Source organism: Equus caballus, chromosome 22, assembly GCF_041296265.1.
Source record: "Equus caballus isolate H_3958 breed thoroughbred chromosome 22, TB-T2T, whole genome shotgun sequence".
In the NCBI taxonomy this organism is placed as follows: domain Eukaryota; kingdom Metazoa; phylum Chordata; class Mammalia; order Perissodactyla; family Equidae; genus Equus; species Equus caballus.
This window is the reverse complement of record NC_091705.1, coordinates 33,769,477-33,792,317: the sequence shown is the minus strand read 5'-3', so window position 1 is coordinate 33,792,317 and position 22,841 is coordinate 33,769,477. Positions and strand designations below refer to the sequence as shown.

The 22,841-nt window shown below is 48.7% G+C and overlaps 1 protein-coding gene across 17 annotated transcripts in view; it reads left to right on the top strand.

Annotated features, from left to right (window-relative positions):
• The first annotated feature begins 10,545 nt into the window (after positions 1 to 10,545).
• The window catches only part of PTPRT (protein tyrosine phosphatase receptor type T), a 1,024,383-nt gene continuing 1,012,087 nt past the window's right edge, over positions 10,546 to 22,841 (top strand). For 15 of the 17 annotated variants that reach the window (XM_070247923.1, XM_070247921.1, XM_023626594.2 and 12 more), the window contains exon 1: positions 10,598 to 10,828. In XM_070247923.1, coding sequence (XP_070104024.1) covers positions 10,741 to 10,828 — 88 coding nt within the window. In that variant the 5' untranslated portion in view covers positions 10,598 to 10,740. Of the gene's footprint in view, positions 10,829 to 22,841 lie in introns of all 17 variants that reach the window. The other 2 variants (XM_023626585.2, XM_070247924.1) reach the window with 2 other exon arrangements.

Genomic DNA, 22,841 nt, shown 5'->3' with positions numbered 1-22,841 from the left:
GCTGTTTAATAATTTACTGATAGTGACAGCAGGGAGAATATCTAATAACCAGCGAGATTGGCTTTCAAATAGAAAATAAATTCATGTTAGAAGAGTCACAGGAGGAGAAAGAGGGGAAGGAGAGGAAGCACGATTAGCGGGTAAGGAAACATTTAACATTCGCCAATTCCTGACTTCTTTTTGAATCCTATCAGAGTGCAGAAACCTGATTATGCGAGGTTGCAAAATTCCATGCATTTGTATTTTGAAACATTCACGGGCCCTTAATGTTCTTCTCGCAGGAAGCAAGAATTACCCAGAGGGCCAGTCTCTCAAAGCAGATGCTCTGACCCCAACTGAGCCCTGGGGAGCACCTGCCTGTGTTAATCCAGGGACTTTTTTTGGGCTATGTGGTCCTTGTTATCATATCTCAGTTCTTCCTGGAGTAGGTGAGGCCTGAGAAATTCAGAAACCAAAGCCTCAAAGAAGCAAAATCAACCCAAACTATATGGCACATTCTTCTGCTCTGGGGAGAACCCAGCGCAGAACTTATTACAGGAGATCTAGCTTCTGGGTAAACTGAACTTACTTATTTCTGCTTGCCAGCAAAGTTCTATTGAAATGTCTGTAAAATGAAAAAAGGTTTGAGATGGTCGGGCTTGGAGTGCCCTGCTAATTCCAATATTCTTGGTCCACGATTGGGAGACACAATTACAGCGATCTTAAAAGGTCCAAGAGATGTTGAGAGGAAAGCAAAACCTAAAACCAGTATCCATCCTGAATCATCAAATCTCCTCGTGCCTCGGTTTCCTCACCTGTAAATGGGGAATAATAAGAGAACCGTGGTGTGGACCATGCATGTAAGGCTTTTAGCTGCGGGCCTGGCTCACAGTAAATGCAAGTTCAAACATTTCAGAACGGCAGAAGTAAAACAAAGTGAAAAATCCCCAAGATTATCAGTCTTTAGGCTCCAGTGGCAGACAGTGATGAACGGTGTTTTTCGGTAGAGGAACACCCCGGTCCCCCGGCCCTTCAGCCCCCACCCCAGAGCACAGGGCACACTCTGTCCTCCAACCAGCCCCTAAATTTGCCACTCTGGAGACAGGCTCCCAGATAAGACAGATGATTTCTGTGTTCCCAGATGGTACTTTCTATGGTTTTACATTCCAAGAGCGTACCCTCCATTCTTCACGTTCATTTCAACAAACTCACTCTCATTCTGCCTTGAGTTATTAGCATTTTTTTAGCTTGTAGAAATAATGATTTATCAATGTTTTGTTTGACATGAGAATGGCTTGAATAAACGTGTGCCGTCTGGCCTGTCGCGCCAACGAGCAATCTCGGTGTGCTCGGGAGTCCTCTGCCACCATCCCGCTCAGTTCCAGCAGGGGTGCAAGGGATTCTGGGGGCTCAGTTCCAGCAGGGGTGAAGGGATTCTGGGGACTCAGTTCCAGCAGGGGTGAAGGGATTCTGGGGATTGTCATTTGCGGTGAAACATCTTTCTGTGTAGAAGAGTAAAATATTTCTTTCTTGCACAGATGCAGTTTTCTGAAACTGGAGGAACTGGTATTTACTCCATTGGATTGACTGTGGAGTGGCTGGCTGATGGAACACCTTTTGAGGATACCACTCATGCTTTGGTACAGAGGAAGGGGAGGTTATGTAGAAATCACAGGGTCTATGTGGGGATGGGGCATTGACTGGGGTGTTGGATGGAGAGGAGGAATAGATATGCAGAGGGCAGACCCTGGGTGAGGGCTTAGGTCTGTAGACTACTTATGAAAAGGGTTTAGGAACATTTTGATTCATAAGAGAGGTGCCAAGATCCTCTGGAAGACACTCCTCCCCACTTCATTTGGTCTTTATGGGGCTATCAGTTACGGTGACCATCCCCAATATGGAGGGGTGGACAAATGACCAAGGCTGGCCAGTTACAGTACTGCCTTCCCCACCACTCCCCTGGCCAAATGGATTGTTTCAGGAAATGAAATGTGACCCAAATCAGCTGATCAGTGTCTTCACTAGAGTTTGGCAGGGGTCTTGCAGAAGGTCTTATTTTTTCCCGACGGTGCTATGCTGTGAGAACTATATATGGAGCTTTCATTGTCCAGTTACTCACAGAGAGAAGCACAACTGCAGTATGGAGAGAGAAAAATGGCAATTGAGTACCTGGATCCAGCTTTGCCTGAAGGCGCTCATAAACTGCTCAGCTAAATAAGCCACTGGATTCCTCTTTTCACTGAAGCTTATTTGAGCTGCACATAACAAAAAGAGTCTTGCCTAAAATACCATATGTATGTATGTGTTCCAGGCTCAGTATTCATCCTCTAAGTGCTTACAGGTGTCAGAGACACAACAATGGGCAAGATGCAGACATGGCCTCAGTAGGCTCAGAGTTGTCCCTGGAGGCTTTCAGCTTTCCTTGTTCCTGACACCGCATCAGCCATTCACAAACTTACACGTGCTTGAGAATCACATGGTGTGCAAGTCAAAAAAATCAAACTCTTGAGTCTCAACCTTAGGGATTCTGAATTGGTTCCATGCCAAACTAATCAATACCCCGAGTGGTTCTGGAGCAGGTGTGTCCCATGGACGCATGTTGAGAAATGTGCCACCTGCCCCTGACACCCTCTTCAGAAGCATCTCTCCGTATGTGCAGGGATTCCCTGAGATGCGCAAGGGGGCGGGGCATCTTTAGGAAACTGTATCAGATTATAAGAGGGCAGAACTCTGTGTAGCCCCACTCAAACCTCACCTCCCACAAATTGCTTAGATGATTCACATCTCACCCACCCATGGGTGGGAAGACTCTGAGTGAGGAGTCCTTGCAGTGGTTCTTAGTGGAAATACCAGGGAGATTTAGAAAATACTGTTGCCTGGGTCCTACCCAAATACCTCCACGGCTAAGGTGGGCCCCAGGTGATGCTAATATGCCACAGGACTGAGAACCATTGAAGCAGAAACCCAGGCCTGGCTGCCTGGTGGGAGCCCAGCCCAAATGGGCTCTGGGATCTCTTCCCCGGAAGGCCCTCTTTCCAGCCTGCATTCGACTTGTGCAGCCTTCAAGGGTTGGACTGCAGTGGGCAGAATTCTGTTACTGTCAAGGGCGTGGTTTTTATGGTGGGTGGAAGGCACTTCAAAAATACAATAATAAAATAACACATCAATGAAAATAAAATACCAAATTTATACAATCATAAAAAGTCATAAACATAAGTAAATAATATTAATAAGAGAGGGCTATGCAGGGAAATATCATGAAAGTATATTAAGAATCATCAAGGATTCTGCTGAAGCCGAATCTGTAAAGCTGAGGTCAGTAGGAAGTTTTAACAATTTCTTTATAAAATGAGGCATTCTTTCTGTATCATTTCTGTTTCAAACCTCTTGGTGCCATTTTTTTCTCAGAGGTTCAGCCTCTCTCGTTCCTGGGGCTCGGGCCCCACCTGGAGGAGGCTTGGCTCGGGCAGACAGGCCGCTAAAGCCTGCAGGCCTTTTCTCCCGGTTCCTGTCTGCCAGGGACAGGCCTGACCGCTCTGAGCCTGGGCCAGGTGCTTCCAGCAACGTGACCACAGTACAGCCCCTGCTGCTCCCTGTTGACCTGGACAGGGTTACCCCGTTATGGTCTTCCAAGACACTCCTCCATGCACAGTCTGATAAAAAGGGAAGATTTCCAGGCTCTTCCTGAAGTTTTGGGCTCATCAGTTCCAGGGTGAGTGAGGATTCTGAGTTCTTAACAAGAGGTCTTGGTGGTTCCTGGAATCAGGGACAGTTGGCATTGACTCTCCCATGAAGCTTGACCAATGGGGCACTGAACTTCGTCATCCTGAACTCTTATTTGGCCCTGGCAGGCAAATTTGGGCCTGGGCTTCACCAACATTTATTGAGTGCTTGCTGTGTGCATCCTCGGGCTTGGCTTTGAGGGTATGAGGGTGTGTGAGACACAGTCCTGAAACCCTCAGATGCTGCCACCCTTGCGGAGAAGGCAGCTCTGCCAATGGTATTATGGAAATGGAACTGACGAATTCTTCATCCCGCCTACTATGATCCAGCCATTGGATCCTGCCCAAAGCTGAGCGCTGAGGATTTGGACACTGAGATAAGGATAAGGATTTTAAGAGAGGCATTCCAGAGAGAAGAAACTATCAGGCAGAGGGCCAAGGGAGGTGATGGAGCATCATCCAGTGTGGCTTGGAGTAAAGAGTGTGTGTAAATGGGGTCAGAGGACAAAGAGAGCCACTGCATCTAAGTTCTCAGGCTTTCTGGCTCATCCTAACCTATTGGAACGATTTCACATCTTTGAGCATTTTCGTAGCTGTTCTGGCCATTGGGAACGCCATTCTTTCCTTCTCTCCCTGGTGAGGACTCCCTGTTGGGAGAGTCTAAGGTGAATCAGGGAGAGGGCGGGCTTAGAAAGGCAGGCTGGGCCCAGCCAGTGGATGGTCTTGTCGGCCATGTTAAGGATTTTGGACTTTATTCTGAGGGCAATGGGGCCTTTGTGAAGGGTTTCAAGCTGGCGAGTGACAAGGCTGTCGGGTGGCTGTCTTCTTGAATAATTGCTCTGGCTGCCGTGTATGGGGCGGGGTTGGGAGGAATGAGACTGGAAGCAGCAAGGGACTGAAGTTTGAGCTGAGCTTACTGCAGGGGGCTGCAGAGAAGCCAGAGGCTCCCCCCACCTCAGACTGGAGAGTCCATCCCTCCCCGGGTCCCTCCTGTTTCCAAGTCTGGAGTCAGGGACAAGGAGCGGGGCTGAGTCCTACAGGAAACTCAGTGCTCTGGAAAGGCCTGTGTCCAACTCTGGGGCACCTGGCTGCCACAGAAGCAGTGGTTTTTCTCCTGCTTCATCAGAGAAGCACTTTGCTGGAAGCAAGAAGTAAAGCCCGGGCCATATCTCAATCACGTTGGACGCCCATTATTCAAACCCTGACATGAACACCACCCTGTCCCCTGTGTGCCGGTGTGGCCTCTCAGCGTGGGCTGACTGTGGACAGGGTTACTTTATCCTGGCATCCCCACTGCGTAGCACAAGACAGGGCTAGAGACGCAAACATGCATGGTAGGTGCTTGGCACATGTCACTTAGTTTAGTTGTGTGTGAGTGAGTGAGTGTGTGTTTAAGCGAAAAGAAACAGCTGTTTGGCAGGTCCCATTTAGACAAAGTGAGATGCGGTCCCAGCATTCCATTCAGGGCATCCCAGGCTCTGAGGTCTACTTGCCAACAGTCTGGACCATGTGCTGGTGATTTGGCCTAAGGAGCTGGCTCTCCACACTGTGTTGTGGTCCAGGTGTCCATGATAGTTGGCCTGGAGTCAAGGCTGGGGTGGAATGTGAACCTAAAACTTGGAAGTAGGAGAGAGAGGAGAGGAAAGGATCTTTTGAGCCGGTCAGGCCCGGTTCTAGGTATTTTCACATCCATTAACTCACTTAATTCTCACTCAGCTCAGGGAGTGGGGAAGAATCACCCCAATTTCACAGAGGGGAGAACAGATCTGCAGAGGGAGGGTGACTAGTTCGTGCTCACCTGGGTGGGAAATGGAGGTGTGGGGAGTGTGGGCAGGTGCAAGACTTCACCTGGAAGTGGGGTGTTGCCCAAAGGGAGCGTGTTCTAGAAGAGGAACCAGACGTTGGGGGTCTGAAAAATCACATAAGAAGAGGACCAAGAAGGAAATGAGGGCAACGAATTGAGAAGGCTTACCTAGGGCACACCAACATCCAGATGAAAGTCACCTGGAGGTGTGTCCAGGCTCTTTCTGTGGGTCCCCAGAAAGAGGAGCCAGCTTCGAAGGGAGGAAATAACAGAGTGGCAGTGTTGGTTCAGCGTAAGGGAAATCTTTCTAACCACAAGGGCCTCAAACTGAAAATGATTCCTTTGGAAAGTCCTGCTTTCGGTCACAGCAATATTACTGGATAATGCATGTTTTTACAGAACCAAATGGTCGGATCGTGAGGTTACACTAGACAAATACTTAAAGTGTCCAAGTTGCATTTGAGTTATTTATATTTGCGTGTCTTGACAGACAGCATTAATGCATATTAATGTTCCTGCCACAAAAACATTATTCAAGCCAGGACTACTGGCTCTGAAAGAGTCCGTGGTGTGTGCAGAGCCACTCTGCTAATAGAAAGGTTAACTTGTATTTTTGAATTATTGATGGTTGCTTGTTACTAATTTTTTTTTCCCTCGGAAAGGAGGAAATTATTAATGAAGAGATCATTGCCAATGTGTCTGACATCTATTAATGGTTTCATCTTGCAACCAGATTAAAAGAGACAGCTGGTCCATGAATTTATGCGTGGAGACAGCTCCAAATGTGCTGACAACTCTGTGGGAGGGCGGGGCCGTCCGGCGGTGGGGCCCGGGCATCGGCACAGGCACTGGTGAGAGGGCCCCTCCTCAAAGGGCTGTCAAAGGCTCCGCTGCAGAGGGGGCAGAGAGCGGATGGGCCATCACTCTCCTGACATCTTTCCAAACTCTTCTATTCCCACTCGAGCCCATTAGCACCCTTCCTGTGTCACTCACTCACTGGCATTTCCTTCGTGGGTGTTTTAGATCAGAGATTTTCAACTTTAGCAGGCGTCAGACTCACCTGGGAGGGTGGCTAAAACACAGATTCCTGGGCCCCACCTCCAGCATTTCTGACTCAGCAGGTCTAGGGAAGGGCCTGAGAATTCACCTTTCTAACATGTTCCCAGGTGATGCTGATGATGCTGGTCCAAGGAACACACTTTGAGAACCAGTTTTAGACCAATGATCGTCAGATTGCACGTGAGACTGCTTCTAGAGAAGAAGCCAGCAAACTTTCTCTGTAAAGGGCAAGGACGGTAAATATCTTCAGTGATGTGGGCCGGATGATCTCTGTCACTATGACTCAACTGTGCTTGTGTAGCGCAGAGAGCAGCCATACACAATATGTAAACAAATACGCAGGATTGTGTTCCGATAAAACTTTATTTATAAAAAACAGGAGGTGGGCCAGGTTTGGCCCACTGGCAGTAATTTGCTGACTCCTGCTCTATAGCAGCACTGTCTGATACAACTTTCTGCAAAAAACAGCCATAGGCAGCATGCAAATGAATAAGCATGGCTGTGCCCCAATAAAGTTTTATTTATAAAACCAGGCAGGGGGCCAGATTTGGCCCATGGGCTGTAGTTTGAGCAGTGCTGTCTAATAGAGTTTTCTGTGAAGACAGACATGTTCTGTATCTGCACTGTCCAGTACAGCAGCTACTGGCCACATGTGGCTACTGAGCACTTGAAATGCAGTTGGTGGGACTAAAGACTGAATTTCCAAATTTTAAATTTAAATGGCTAGTGGTGCCCTGTGCCACAGGAAGAAGATAAAAGGCCCCAGTGGAGCAGCCACTCATTGGCCGCCTCCTTACACAGGGTCTTTGCTTTCTTTGGAGGGCTGACCATCGCTGGCAGGCAGGGAAGTGGCAGGGGAGATGGAGGCCATCTCTGCATCTCTAGCTCCTTCACCGCCCTTTGTCTGGTCTTTCCCACCGTAAGCTCCTTGAGGCAAGGACCACATCTGTTGTTCAAGCTGCAGATGCACAGACCCATCCCTCCCTGGCATGTGGCAGGCCGACAGCTCACTTGCTGCAAGAATGTCTCAGGATTCAGGCTTCCCCTAAAACCATGCTTGGATTAAGAGATCTGAAGCTAAAATGTCTGAACGCTCCCGTCTTGGTCCCTGCCTGAGCTGAAAGGGAAACCACTGTGCAGATAGGGAAACTGAGGCCCAGAGAGGTCTTGCCAAAAGTCCAACGGGGTTAAGGGCAGAGTCACTCCAAGGACAAGAGCGGAATTGAAAGGAGCTGCAGGGCAGAATGCCACTCCACCCTTTCCAGCCACCACAAAGCTCACCCCAGGCCCCAGCCTCCTTGCCTCAGCATTGACCCCGAGCCCAGCCTTGAGCCAGGGGGGACCATGTGGTCGAGTTCTCCTAGCTCCCCAGGCTGATAGGGGGCAGATACAAAAGCAGGTCCTTTCCGAGAATCCCCTCCCCTGAGAAGCTAGCTCAGAGGGGGCCTGGCTTGAGGCATCTGTGGCCCTGAGCCATTCCCTCGTTCCCCCTCAGCCTCCCACCACCCAGCAGCCATGTGTTAAGCGCCCTGGCACCTTTGAGAATTCAGGCTTGCAGAAGAGACCAAGGAGACAAACCACATCCCCACAGCGTGCAAAGCATCGCCTCAGCGGCCAGCCCAGGGGCCCTTGGCAACAGGCTTTGGGCAGGAAGTACCTCTTGGCCAAAGTTTCACAGAGAAGCCTTAAGGACCAGTGTGAGTTTACCCGGGAGACGATGCCAGGAAGGGCCTTCCAGGCAGAGGGAACGGTAGGTGCAAAAGCACAGTGATGAGACTGAACGCCAGAGTCCTGCTGGGCAGCAGGTGAGGGCATGCGCTCCCAAAGGACTAGAGGGGGAAGCATCCAGGGGTGAAGGGTTGGGGAAGCACAGAGGGCCACGGCGCACCCCGGGCAGGTCCAGCCTGGTGCCGAGCTCGGGCACTGGTCCCGCCCCACCAACTCAGTTAGCTTTGGAATGGAGCTTTCTCTCGGGGTCGCATGAACCCCACTCAGACCAGGGAGCTCTGTGGGCAGCGGTGAGGCATCTCTAGAGCGTGGGTGCAGGAGGGTGTGTGCTCCGAGGGCACCAGGACAACTGCTATTTTATACTTCTCCAGAAAGCTTGAGAGAGGGAATGAATAGGAGCCAAGGGAGCCAGGGCAAGTTAGATGAATGACACCAAGCTTCTGAGTGGCAGGAGAACTCCTGTTCCCCTGCGTCAGGCCCTGGGATCAGCCATGTCCAGGGTCACAGGTCATGGGCCTGGTTCCGGCCTCTCCTCCGGGGCTCCCTAACGACTCATCTGCCCAAGACAAGCCTTGGGTGAGGGCATGACGGAGGAAACAGCCAGCGGCCTAGCTCTGAGCAGAAGGGATCTTCCCATTCCAATTGTCCTAAGGGCCATTCATCTCTGAGTCCCCAGAGACCAGTATAGAGTAGGGCACATGGTTAAGCACTCTGTAAGTATCCGCAGAATTACTAAGAAGCTCTGAGGCAGCTTATCATAGGCCTCCCTCCTAGACCTGTGGATCCCGACTCTCCCCAGGCAGGGGTCTGGGAAGCAGGACTCAGGGAAACCTCCCTGGCAGTCCTTTGTGGGGGACACACTGGCGAGGAACAGGCTAGTCCGAGCCCTTCACCTTTCCACGGTGGTGGTGGGTGGTGGTGGTGGGGAGCCAGAGACAGGTGGAGAATTCACCTGGGATTACAAGCGCAGGGTGCCAGAGTTGATGGGTCTTTATTCAACGGAGCTGTTCCCTTCCACCTAGTGGGATCTGGGGTGTGGGGGAGTGAGGCCTTGTGTTCTCTGCCATAGCACTCAATCCAGAGCCTGAGGCTCCCCACTTTTGGAAACCCTAGCCAGGCCTGACTTTCACATTTCTCCCCCATAGTCAGTCCAGTCCAACCCCTGGAGTCCCACCGGGAGACAGGGTGCTATCCTGAAACAGAGGAAGGGATGCTTTGGCCAGGTTCACAGGGTGAGTCCCTCGAGCATTGCCCAGGTGTCCCTGTGCCCGCTTTTACAGCCCAGGCCCCCAGCCGGGATCCAAGTGGCACTGGATCTCCTCCTTGAGATCCGGGCTCCCAGGAGGGCAGAGTCCCAGCCGCAGGCTGCAGGGGCAGCTCTGACTCTGAGCTATGGTTTTAGGCTTCCAGCCCCAACCAGGTCTTTGTTCAGACCGGGGAGAAAAAGGAAAAAGCTACACAGTTCTGTCTCCCGAGAAAGGGAAGGGGGGAAGGCGGCGCGAGAGAGGGGGATGCCTCAGGCCCAGTCTGCTCCTCTTCTGCGTGGGGGTGGGGACAACGAAGAGATGTGGGTGGATAAGAGGGGTGCCTGGGCGGCTGAGAAGGTGGGGGGCGATTGCGGCGCGGTCAGCGATGCCCCCAGAAGAGAGAGGGAATGTGTGTGTGTGGTGGGGGTGAGGGTGTCGACTGTTAGATGAAATTCTCATCTCAGGGCGTGCCCGAGACCCTGGCCAGCAGACGCCTGCCCCAGCTTAGGGCAGATGCCCCTCCCTCGCCCCCCTACCCCCACCTGGCCCCCCCATCCCAAGTTGAGACGGCTGCTCCTCCCTCCCTCCTCTCTCATCCACCCCTACCCCATATTCACCTGTTCTCCCACTCCGAGTTCAAATGGCTGCTCCCTCTCTCTCTCCTCCCCCCACCGCCCCCGGTACCTGCGCCCCAGCCGGGCAGACGATGCTTGGCTGCGTGGCGCGGCGCGGGGCGAAGAGGCGAGGACCCTGCCCGGCATGCGGGTGCGGGGGTGATGTGTGTAGGCGCGTGACAGTGCGAGCGGCCCCGAGCCGGCCAGCCCCAGTGAGGGTGCGCGGGGGAGCCAGCGTGTGCCAGCCGCGGGCGTGTGCCGGGCGCGGGCGTGCGCGCGAGGGTGTGTGCGCGGCCGAGGCGGAGCGCCCGGGCGGGCGGCGGCGGCGGCGACGGCGGCGTTAGGACTCGGGGGACACCGCCCCCCGCCCCCCGCGTCCCGCCCCCGCCCAGCCTCCCGCCTCAGTTCGCGCCGCGCCTCGGCTTCGAGCGCAGCGGCGCCGGCTCCGGGAGCCCAGCGGAGCCAGCCGGGCGCCCAGCGGCGCGCACAGCCTGCGGCCGCGCCGGCGATGCGGGGCCGCCCCGCGCCCGCCCCAGTCCCGGCCCCGGCCCCCGCGGGAAGGGGCTGAGCCGCCCGCCGCCGCCCGGATGGCGAGCCTCGCCGCGCTCGCCCTCAGCCTGCTCCTCCGGCTGCAGCTGCCGCCGCTGCCCGGCGCCGGGGCACAGAGCGCCGCAGGTGAGTGCGCCCGCCGGGCTCCCCGCAGCCTCCCCGGGGCGCCCGGGCACCCGCCGCGGGGCCCCGGGAGGAGGAAGTTGTGCGGGCTCGCGGGGGCGCGGGGCCCGGGGCCGGAGCCCAGGTCCCTGCCTCCAGACGCCGGCAGCCGAGTCCAGGCGCGCCCGGGCCACCGCGCCCGGTCCCGGCGTCCCTCGGCAGCCCGCGTGTGGCGAACTTCTCCGCTTTACTTTCCCGCCCGGCCCCCGGGCTGGAGTAACTTTGCGCGGTTGTTGCGAATATTTCCACTTGCTGCCTCCCACTTGTCGGAATCTGTCACTTGAGTGTTTGGGGCGGCGAGTCGGGAAGCGGCATCGACGCCCGCGGGGTGGGGAGCGCTCCCTCCCCAGCAGCTTTTTGGGCAGCGCGCGCTTTTCGCGGGGAGGACTGGTCGCCAACTGGCCGAGGCTGCCAGGGCGGTGGCTTTTCTTTTCTCCCGGGGGACACAGGAAGCTCCAGACTTGCCCTCAACACGCTGCGTCCCTAAGCTTGCCGTTAAGCAGGCCGCTTGTCCTTAAGAAGGCACCCGTGGGGGTGTTTGCGTTAACGACCGAGACAGCAGTACCTCCACCCTACCCCATGCTTTTCATCCGGAGTAAGTGGGCGCCCCTGTGAAGGCCCCACAAGCGGAGCGGCTTTGACCTGTGAGCGTGTCTGCTCCTGAAAAGTTTGGGGAGCCATATTTAGGTTTGACGATGGGAAGGAGGTGAGCAGAGGTAGTTCCCAGGGTGGGGCTTTGCCCTGGGTGCGCCTAATGGGAAGCTGGCGTGCACAGGAGACCACCACGACCCGGGGTCTTACACGTCACCAAACCCCAGCGCAGGCGGCTCCAGCCCTGCGCGCCCACAGAGGAGGCGGTGGGGGGAAGGAGAGAAGGGAGGAGGTGGTGCAGGGGTACAGCCAAGTTCAAAATCACCTGGAAGTTTCTTAGCACCAACTGGCTTTGGGGTGACCACCCCGAGCGGAGGTTGCTGGCATCACAGGGGCAGGCTGAGGGAAGCGAGTGGGACTTGGGAAAAGACTCATTTTGGATTGCTGAGTAACAGCGGGGCCCATGTATTATCGTGGAGAAAGAAAGGAAGAAGCCGCGGGCGAGTGTAACCTCTTTAAGCCGGGCTGCTTCTGAGGTTGAGAACCGCCGGAGTGACATTCCATTGGAAGTGCAGCGGCGTCTTCCTTGCTCCATACCGAAATGGGAACTGAATGTGGGACTTCCGCGAAGGGACACCCTGTTTCCGTGGCTGGGAAGTTAGGTGAATACGACACTTCTTTTTGAGGTGTGTGAAGCTGAAAGGTTGGATTACCAAGTGAGAGAAGAGAAAAGGCCACAACATCATTCTAAAGATGGTGCATGATTCTTGTTTTCCTCGTTTTGGGTCTATATTAGGTGTGCTGGGGAGGGGGAGGGCAGGAGGATGCCTGGGGCAGTCCTGGGGACCCGGGCATGATTGGTAACTCAGATTTTACTATCCTCCAAGGCCTGGCCAGCCTGCCACACGTTAATAGTACTCAAGTTCCCGCAGCAAAAACAATATCAAAAATATTCCACCAAGGATCTCAAACCGTTCTTTGGTAACGTGCGGTAAAACCATACAGGCTTGGGAATCTGTCCAAGGCTGAAAGCACGCCGCTTCCGGATGCTCCCGCCAGGTGGCGCTCGCCCACAACTGTTAAAATGCAAATCTAGTTGCTTTCATCTCAGGAATAGAACTTCTTTTCAGTTTTTAAAATGAGTAATGTGTTTATTCAGCAGCCTTTTGTTAAAACATTTAAAGAAGTGTGAGGAGCAAGCACCTTTTCTTTGCTTGCTCTTAGGAACACGCGAGAAAGAAAAGCAATCCTGGAGTACAGTTTGGGAAGAAATCTGCTGTTCAGGCGCCGTCTGTTTCTTTTTGGTTCTACCTGAGCCGACTGGCTTCGGCGAATCTATAGCATCTACTTAGCAAGTGGCTGCGTTTGTTGCAGGGGCTCCTTGTACGAGTAGGATTAGGTTGTGTTGGAGATTAGGTGCATTGTAAACCTCACTCATTCGTAAAAATGGGGATTTTGTGTATATGACTAACCTCTCCTTTCTGTTTAATGCTAACGAGACCATTTAAATTAGATTATTTTTTTCCAGATTTCCTCGTGAACATCTGCATTTGTGGATGCAGGAATGCTGCAAATGTCAACTTTTAAAAACGGATCTATCTTCTTAGTTTATTTCTAAATGCAGAAATTGTGGGAACCCAAATCGAATATAAACAGGGCAGTAGCTTGATTTCCTTTAAAGAATCTCATTTAAAACTTTTGGCAAGTTTGGGTGAACAATACATTTGAAAACTCAGTAATCTGTTCCCCATATTCTTTTAATTTGAAAATTCCCAGTCTCGAAAGCAATTTCAATTTGTAAGCTTACATCCATAACACAGTTGGGGTATATGTTTTGCTGTAACATGTTGGTCACGGTGTCCAGAAGTCAGTGGTGAAAGCTTGTCATCAAAAAGCAATTTCTTTCTTCTTTACTCTAAGATGGGTTTCATGAGCCAGGACGATTTTTGTAAGGAATCATGGTAAACAAGCATTTAAAATCTGCCTGTTAAGAGTGTGGCAAAACATGATTTGGGATGGGGGAAGAGGGAAACGGTTAAACAAATGGATAAGGGGATAGTTAGTCCATTTACTAGTGAGTTTCAGCTTCCATATATTGAGAGCAAAAACGGATCTTAGAGGGGACTGACTCGAGATTGCAATTGTTAGTGATGTAGTCATTTAACTCGATAATCATTGCCAGATACCTCTGGGGAACTGTTAACAGTACAGTCGAATTTTACTTTCTGTCCTGTATTGCTTGATTTGTTTCCTAATAAAAGAACAATTAATGTGCAAACCTGGCTTGGATTCTGTTTCAGCAATGATCGCAAACACATTCATAGTGAAAGCAGCCCATCCTCTGGGGTTACAACCCACTACCTTTCTCCTCCACTTAATTTCTTCTTGCTTATCCCCAGCACAACTCCTGCAGGCTCCAGGCTGCCAGCTGAGAAGGCATCCGCTGTAGTAGTGTAACTGTCACCTTTCAGAGCTATGATCACAGGACATTACGGCATCTTTCTTTTAAGCATGGGATACTCCCATGACTCTCTGACAGCGTGTTGCTGTGGAAACAAGAGCAATGCCATGTAGGCGGTGGGTCCTTGATAAATATTTATTGGTGATGATGAAGAGATGGCAGATTCTTGTGGCAACTGTGATGGGGGACGAGGGAGTTTAACGCAGGAAGCAGCCTGGTTTAGAGAAAAGAGTATGAGCTTTGGAGTCTGAAGTCCTCAGTTTAAATCCTGCCTCTGCCTCTTTCTAGCTCTGCCAGTGTGGGCAAGTCATTTAACTTCTCGAATCCCCAGCTTCTCATCTGTGAAGTGAGGATAATTATAGCTGCCTCACTGAATTTTGTGGAGACTAACTAAGATGATGTATGCAGAGTGAGTAGTAGACTGCTTTATCCTAATGGGGAGCCTAGTCTCTTATTTGCCTTGGCATTGGTGTATGTACATAGGCTAAGAGGGCATTGATGTTAAGCTTAGCTATGAATTGAAAATTAGATGGCTGGATTTTGGTGATGAGTTTTAGTTTTTCTCCTCTTCTTTTTTAAGTTAGTTTTTCTCCTGTTGTTTTTTCCTCCTTTTCTTTTTCTGCTGTTCTTTTTCTTTCCTGTTCTTTTTTTCTCCTGTTCTTTTGGGTCCTGCAACGACTTTTAGAGAGACATTTAGAATGAAACAGGTGACACTAATACATTTGGCCATTCAGGAGTGTAGATAGGGAATGTTTCGTTTTAAGCATGTTTTGCCTTCAAAATGAGAACTGATAAAAACCAAATGGTTGTGCGTTGTAACAGGAAAGTATCTGGGTAAATCTGGTCTTCCTTCCTCCCACCCTCCCTTGTATAATCTTCCTTGCCTCAGGGCTCAGTCTCGGGCTGCATTTCCATCTCTCACCTAACCTAGAAATCCAGTGCATGGCACTCTGGGGCAGAGGGAGAAAAGATGCTTTGTGCACTTGATAAACAAGCAAAGAATAAGTAAACATATAGAGGGCTGTGGCATTCCAATAAATAAAAAGGCTATGAGATTATTGAAAACAAACCATGTCCAACATGTGTAATAGCATTTGCAAGCACATTACAGAATTGGGGCTAGGAGGCAACACCATGTAGCTGTTAGGAGGCGGTTACAGTGTCTCATGAAATCTTACAAAATGGATTCAAGTTGGTTTGGAGATGAAGAAAGCCATGGGTTTTCTATGGATTAATAATAATCTGATGCAGCCAAAGGGATAGCGGGGACCACTAGTGTTGTGTCCTGGTGACCAGTTGGGGTCATGGGATTCAGCATTTGATGTGGTCTTGCCGGACACTCTTATTTGCCTGGAAGAGGGAGCAATGAACCTGGTGAGGTCATTTATTTATCATCTTTTGGTAAGAGTTGCAGGTTGTAAAGAAGATACAGAGGGACCCAGTGAGGATTCTAGGCACAGATCCCAAGGGACCTACTGGAAGTCAACCGTGAAAAATGGGAATTAATGTGTCAAAAGGGCAGAGTGGGGAAAGGATGTGGAGCCATTGAGAAATGGTGATCATTTAGCTGTTCTGAGCTGAAATGTCAGCATTATTTCACCTGGCCCATCCTAAGTATTTACACAGGCAAAGGCTGCTCAGAAGCCCCACCAGATCTGAAAGCAGACCGGTACAGAAGTAGTAAATTGAAGGGACTCCGCACTGTTACAGACTTCACTTTTTTCGCACTGGAGTCAAGCTGCTGAAGTCTATCTGACACACATACATGATATAAAGTCCTTCCTATTTCTCGAATATTCGGCTTACGGTTTTTATTTGATGCTGGAGGGAATGAAAAATGGTGATGCTACTTTGGTGAGCAGTTGGGCAGTTTCTTTAAAAAGTTAAACATACATGTGCCACAGGATCCAGCAATTCCACTTCTAGGAATGTACCCAACAGAAATGAAAACATATGTCCACACAAAGACACATACGTGAATGTCCATAGCAGCATTGTTTGTAATAAGCAAAAACTGGAAACAATCCGAATGTCCATCAACTGGCGAATCCTTCCGGGGGAACACCACTAGCTGCAAAAAGGAGCAAACTATTGGTAGATGCTACAATGTGGATGAGCCTCAAAAACATTATGCTAAGCCAAAGAAGCCAGATGCAAAAGACCACATATTATATGAAATATTCACAAAAGGCAAATCTATGGAGACAGAAAGCAGACCAATGATTGCCTAGGGCTGGGCAGGGGAGCAGAGATTTACAGCACGGGGGTACAAGAGAACATTCTGGGGTGACGGGAAGGTTTGAAAACTGGAAGGTAGTGATGGTTGTGTAACTCTATAAATCCCAGCTCCTGTCTTGTGATATGAACTTGATAAATTACTTCACTCTTGTGAGCCTTTATGTCTGCATCTGTAGAATGGGCACACCAATGCCTCCATGCTGCAAGAGCCGGAGATAACTCCTGTAAATTGTCAAGCTCGGTTCCTGGCACAAAACAGGCAGCCAGTAAATGGCCTTACTCTTATTTACTCCTTGCCCATCTCCAAAACAGTCTGCTGCATTAGTTATTTGCAGGACATTGTTTTTGATTGTTTTCTTCTGCTCTTTTAGGCTCTCATCACTGTGAATTAAATCAACGAGCTAATGCTTCTTTCCCCTCATCAGTTTGGCAAAAATTAAAAAGTTTAAGACTATCAGGTTTTGACAAGGATCTGAGCAATCAGGTAGCTTTGTTCATTGTGGAGTAGTGAATATTGAAACAGCTTTTTTGAGTGCTAATTTGGCAATGTCTGTTAAAATCAAAGACGTGAGCACCTTGTGCCTGGAGTGTCTTGGTGGGGTATGGATTGGCTGGGGGAGAGAAGAGACCATTCATTCACTTTCTTTCTCATTAAGCTGAGGATGTAGAAATTTTACAGAAGAGGAGATGCTCCTTGGCTCACGGGCAGATGCAACATGTTTGTGGCCCCTCAGTCTCCTAACACGATGAACAGTTGCTGGGGGTGGGGGGTGAGGAAACAGCTCCATACCTGTTTTTTCTGCCTGTGTAGGGGGTCTCCCATCAACACTCCAGGAGGCCTTCAAGCTGACCTCCAGATGCTGCTCTTAAAAAGAGGTTTCCGAACCTCAAACTTTCTCAGCATCATGAGGCTTGTCCTCATCCACGTGAGGAGACGGTGCTGTCACCCACATTCCCAGCTCCAGCTTCCCGGGACCCTGGAAGGCCTGTTTCCTCTCAGCTCGCCCCAACTTTGCTTGACTCCCCTTTTCCGCAGTGGTTCCGAAACCAACCCTGAGATGGCAAACCCATTTCCCTTGGTCCCCCTGTGACTCATGGTGGGTGGTTATATATTCATCCTGTAAGGGGCCTGCGTTTGTCTCTTTGGAACTGAGCAGGCATTAATCGATTCACATCAACAAGCTCTTTTTAAAGAGTGCTTGATGTTTGATCATCAGAAAGAGTGGCCTTGGATGGTCTGGACCTGCTCTAATTGACTATACTTATGACTTTTTTTTGCTGCTAAATAATTACAAGTTGGTCAATAGGAGCCCCTTCAAACCAGATCTTTTTTCACGGCTTCCAGACATCTTTGAAAGCGTCCTTATTTTCCTGTGATAACAAGGATCTTCAGGCTCACCTCTAGGTTTGCTGTCCCAAACATGCAGTCAGTTATTTTTTAAAGAGCCCCAGTCCCTTTCTCTGGAGACGGAATTGGAGATGCACATTGTAGTGTTTTAATTGAAAGCTGGAGGAGAACAGAATAAAATAGGGACTGTTGGTAATACTGGGAATAGAAAAAAAGATACTTTAAACAGCATGTATTTATGACCATTTATCTCTTTGTTTAAAGTTGATTTGAGCCTGAGAAGTCATTAAACCAGTTATAATAATTTTGTCACACAATGTCACATTATGGGCTTAAATTAGGTTTGCCTAGGAGTTGATGTCACCATTTCTTTTTTCTTAAGCATCTTGGCGTTGGCCCCTAAGTGCATGGTTCCAGGTGATTCTCACCTGTCAGTGTGTCTTGGGCACTAGTTTTCTGAAAAGAATACCAAAACAAAACAAAACGAATCTCAGTCTCATTCTCAGGGAACTGTGTTAGTTGTCTATTGCTGTATAACAAGTATTCCCCCCAAACTTAGTGGCTTTATTTTCTCACCATTTGTTTGGGTCAGGAATCTGGGTGTGGCATAGCTGAGTTCTCTGGATCTGGCTCTCTCACAGGCTCTCTCTCACAGGCTGCAGTCACAGTGTTGGCCGGGGCTGTGATCCATTCAGCCCAAATGTGGAAGGATCTGCTTCCAAGCTCACCCACATGGTTGTTGGGAAGATTTAGTTGTTTCCGGGCTGTTGGCTGGAGGGCCTTGGTTCTTCATGAGCTGTTGGCTAGAGGCCGCCCTGGGTTCCTTGCCACATGGGCCCCTTCATTACAACATTGTAGCCGGCTTCATCAGAGTGAGCAGTTGAGAGGGTAGGAGAGAATGTGAACAAGATGGAAGTCAGTCTTTTGTAACCTAATTTTGGAAGTGACATCCCATCACTTTTGCCCTATACTGTTTATCAGAAGTAAGTCACTGGGTCCAGCCCACACTCAAGAGGAGGGAATCACACAAAGGCTTAAATCCCTGGAAGCTATTTCATGCGCTGCCTACGGCAGGAACCTCAAGTAATAGACAAGTAGAGGAAACTTTGTATCTTGGAGAAGAATACAAATATAACCTTTGAAGTGTGTTCTGATCTTTTCATTATTTAAATTATTTTGGGCACCAGTGTCAGTTCAGTGTCAAACTTTCACTCTTTAAAGGTCTTTGAATAGAGAAAGTTTTTTTTCTCAGAATCAACTTAGTCCAAATCTTAAAGAAGTTAATTAGGAGTGTCAGGAAGTGTCAGAAAGTAAAAATAAATTAATATGAAGACCCACCAGAAAACTTTTCAAATTTTACCCTAAAAGTTGAAGTGCTGTAATGTTTTGATAAGACCGTGAAACTCTCACGTTAGTATCTAGATTCCACAAGAGCCAATTTACAAAAAACACCAGTAGATTAGGGCTGTAATGTAATTTAGCTGAATTTTCATATTTTTATTACATTTATATATCCCAGTTTTAAAAATTAGTACTTATTTTAGACCTTTTTGACCCATTTCCAGAGGGGTTTTTTTATTGTCACATAAAACTAACGTAGAGAATTTAATAAGTTACAGCGATTGAAGGTTTGATGGGAATATATGATTTATTATGTGGATCAGAGCGTGTCCTGCCTGTGCTCTTAGTTTCGGTTCTTGTGGCAGTAGTACTCGTTACAGAAGAAATTCAGTCACTGTATTCTTTCGGGGTAACTGGTTGGGACCCATGAGATCTTCCAGTGAAAGATGGTTTTGTTAAAATCCAAATGGGCCGACCAGACACTGGACTTCCTGTTGGGAACCTGCGCCAGGCGTTTACAGGTTAACTCTTTGCTTGGGGAGCAGTGAGGGGTGGTCCCAAATATCCCCATTGTCCTTGTCTAGGCAGTTCTGTATTTAGGCAGGAGGGTCCCCAATTTGTGATGGTCCCAACACCAGGCCCTTTTGGACTCATTTCCATAAGGTGGCCCTGGAGAAGGAAGAAGCCGAGACACCTCGAGCTGGACCTTCCTCTGCCTTAGGGAAGTGTCTGGCCTTCGCCTTCAGGGCTTTGCATTTCGGAGCAGTTTCTCATTTATTAACTGTCACCTTCCGTCTTGCTGAGTCAGGCTGTGCAAGGTTGGGTGCCAGGCATCCCTCCTGGTGTGAGGGAGGTGGGGTCATCATTTTCCTAGTGGCCAGATCAGGGCTGCGTGTGGTTATGGAGAACCTGCACACTGTACATACAGGACTGGGTCAAGGACCTCATTCCATTCTACGGGACCAGCTTTGAGTTCAAAGCCATTTCCGTGTCCACTCCCTCTCCAGTTTCCAGATCCAGAGCTCCTGGTGGTTTAACTGTTAATTTTTCTTTTGTTTTGTTCAGAGAATCTTTCCTCTGCCGAATATTGTCTGTTTACCATCTCTTCACCTTTTGCGTTGTTATAGGAAATGTGTGTATTGGGGTTGGGAGAGTAGTTTTTGGCTCAGAAAATTCAGAAACCAAGACTTTAAGCCAGGAGTCTAACCTGTCTCAAACCAGGGGTGGGATGGGATAGGATGGGGTGCTGTGGGGTAGGATGGGTGGGGGTGGGGTGGGGTGGGGTCAGGTGGGAGGGGTGATTAGTGCTATTCAGAAGCCAGGAGCGTTGCTGGCCTCTTCCCTGTATCTCAGCTGACTCCAATTCAGGATGGTTATCGTCCTCTAAATAAAACTGTCTGGAACAAAGCAGAGGCCAGCTCTCTAACAGTTGGGTTGCATTGTCTTGAGGCCATTTAAATTAGGTTTACTGAGGAACTATGGAACCTCCTGGAAAAGAGGAAACTTGTGCTTTTCAACTCTTGAGCTGCTCAGCTCAAATATGCAAACACCTTAAATCAACCGAAGTACCGTACCACTCTTGCTTCAAACAGAAGTTTAAAAGACTTTTTTGGGTATACTTCTCAATGAAAAATTTTCATCTCTATTAAATCTTTTAAATCTCTGCACAGAGGATGTGTGTTCCGAGTAGAGCATTATTTCTGAGGCCTGACCCTCGGAACACCATTTTTGGTGGAGAAGTGCAATTAACCTGAACAAATCCCAGAGTTCCAAGGTCACCATTATCTGTAAAAGATGTACACATATTTTAAAACAGAATTGATTAGTTTAACTTGGGACTGCTCTCCTTATTGGTCACTTTTTTAGTGAAAGTTGTGAAGTCAGAGCTTTCTTAACTTTTTTATCTTTGCCTCTTCCCACATATAAAACATCTAGCATACATTGAAATTCGCTTGTGTGCAAAAGCATAGTGTTAGTGCTTTTACTGAGAATTGGCTTAGCAAGTACTGAAGCATCTCTCAGGTCCATCCTCATTTTCTGTCACCTCCAAAACCTCAGCAGCTATCATTTGTCCCTGGAAAGTTGCTGACCACCTGTTCTACTTGGAGCTCTACAGGTCCTTGGTACCTCCCCCATCCCGGTTACCTTTTCCGATATCAAATTTGGGGGTATCCCTTTGTGATCCATAGATTTAGGCTCAAACCTCAGACATTTCTTTCTTTTCGGGTTTCACCTCACCTTGGAGATTCTTCGTTCTAGCCGCTGTTTTTTGGCTCATATAGAAGATTCCAGGAATTATGCCTTGGGCTTATTGCCCTTGGCTCAGCTGTCTATTATTTTATGCCAGGTCCAAATGGTTGGAGGGAGAGGAACCGTGGATGAATTCCACTTCAATTAGTTCCTTCCACAAAAATTGTCATGTTTTACTCATTGTTTCCTGCTTTGATTTTCTGATCCCTGACTAAAATCTGGCCATGTTGGTGAGCTCTTTATGCCTGTCCCACTTCTGACACCAATGCCGTAGTTTCAAATGGGTTACAGATGATCTGGTGGAGACCTTGTCTGTGCTCCCAAACTTTCATAAATTCCTGATTTATTTAGACAGAGATACAGGATAGCATGGAAGTGAGGTGACCGTACAGAGCAGAAGCAGTTGTGGTATATCTCGGCCTGGGCTTTTTTGGACTCTTGGTTCTCTAGTGGATGCATAGTGGCTAGTGACATCTTTAACACTGACAGAATCTTGCTTGTACCCAGAAACAGCCCAGTTTTTGCCATGCCACTGCCCTTTTATATCAGCATCTTGGAAGATCTTATCCTAAAAATTTGAGCATCTATTAAGGAATATTTACAAATATTTGGCTCTTCTGGTTCGTGAACCAAACTCAGCATCTTCAATGCTGCATCCTCTTATATGTAGGAGGAATAAAGAGCTAGTTTAATGGATGTGCCAATCAAATATGTATTAATAAACTATGTTTATGTTAGTATAAAAAGCAGAATGGAAGGCTACACTCCTTAGAAGAGATATGGAGAGAAATGGAACTGAGATCTTGGATAAGGGGATTTTGGCTTTATCTATAGTATTCTATTTCATTTGAAAAAGGGAACACACTTTAATAAAATTTGTTAAAATTAGTTAACTCTTGGTAGAGAACATAGGTGTTAATTACACTTTGTAATATTTATGCATTTAAATTATTTCCTTAAAAAGTGATACCCTTGGAGTTTAAGATTTGTTAGTAAAGTGCAAATGGTAAGGATTCTGAGCATGTGTACTGTTTTCTTTAATCGTTCTTTCACAACAAATTTGTCTTATTTTGTATATGGAAAGCCTCCTTTCAAAGTCTGTCTTGAAGATTCCTATGGAGAATGGTAAGACCCGTGCATCTGGTTAGAGGAGAGAAGTAGAGAATTGTGTCACAGATGCAGGCAGACATCTGAGCATGAGTGGTTGGGGCGCTGATGGAGGGGGCCTTCTCAGGCACCAGTGTCCACCCCCTTCCCACACCCTCTTCTCTCTCCTGGGACCCCTCCATGGAGAAATAACAGGTTCTTGCATGGGGCAGCCTTTGGCCCTGTGTTTGCCTGAGGCACCAGAAAGGCATATTTGGCACAGAAGAGTAATGTTGCATAATCTTTTCAATGTTTAGAGATACTGTGAACCTGGGCATAGGTTTCCCATCTGTGAAATGACCAAATGACCTCTGTGCTTCTTAAGGGCTGGAGTGCTAGTCTCTGACTTTAGGATTTTGACTTTTTTCCCCCTGAAAATCAAATCGTTTGAGATCTTTAATAGAGGTCCATATGTTAAAGATCTACCCTTTCCCAATTAACCAGTCTTGTTGTTTAACACTACCCGTAGTCTGTTTGTTCAAAAGGAGTAAGTTGTGAAACCCCAGGTCCGGGAGATGAAACAAACAGAATCTGTTTCCAGGATTGTTCATTTCCAGCAGCGGCTCCGTCAGAACAATCCAGATTAGAATATGACAGAAGGA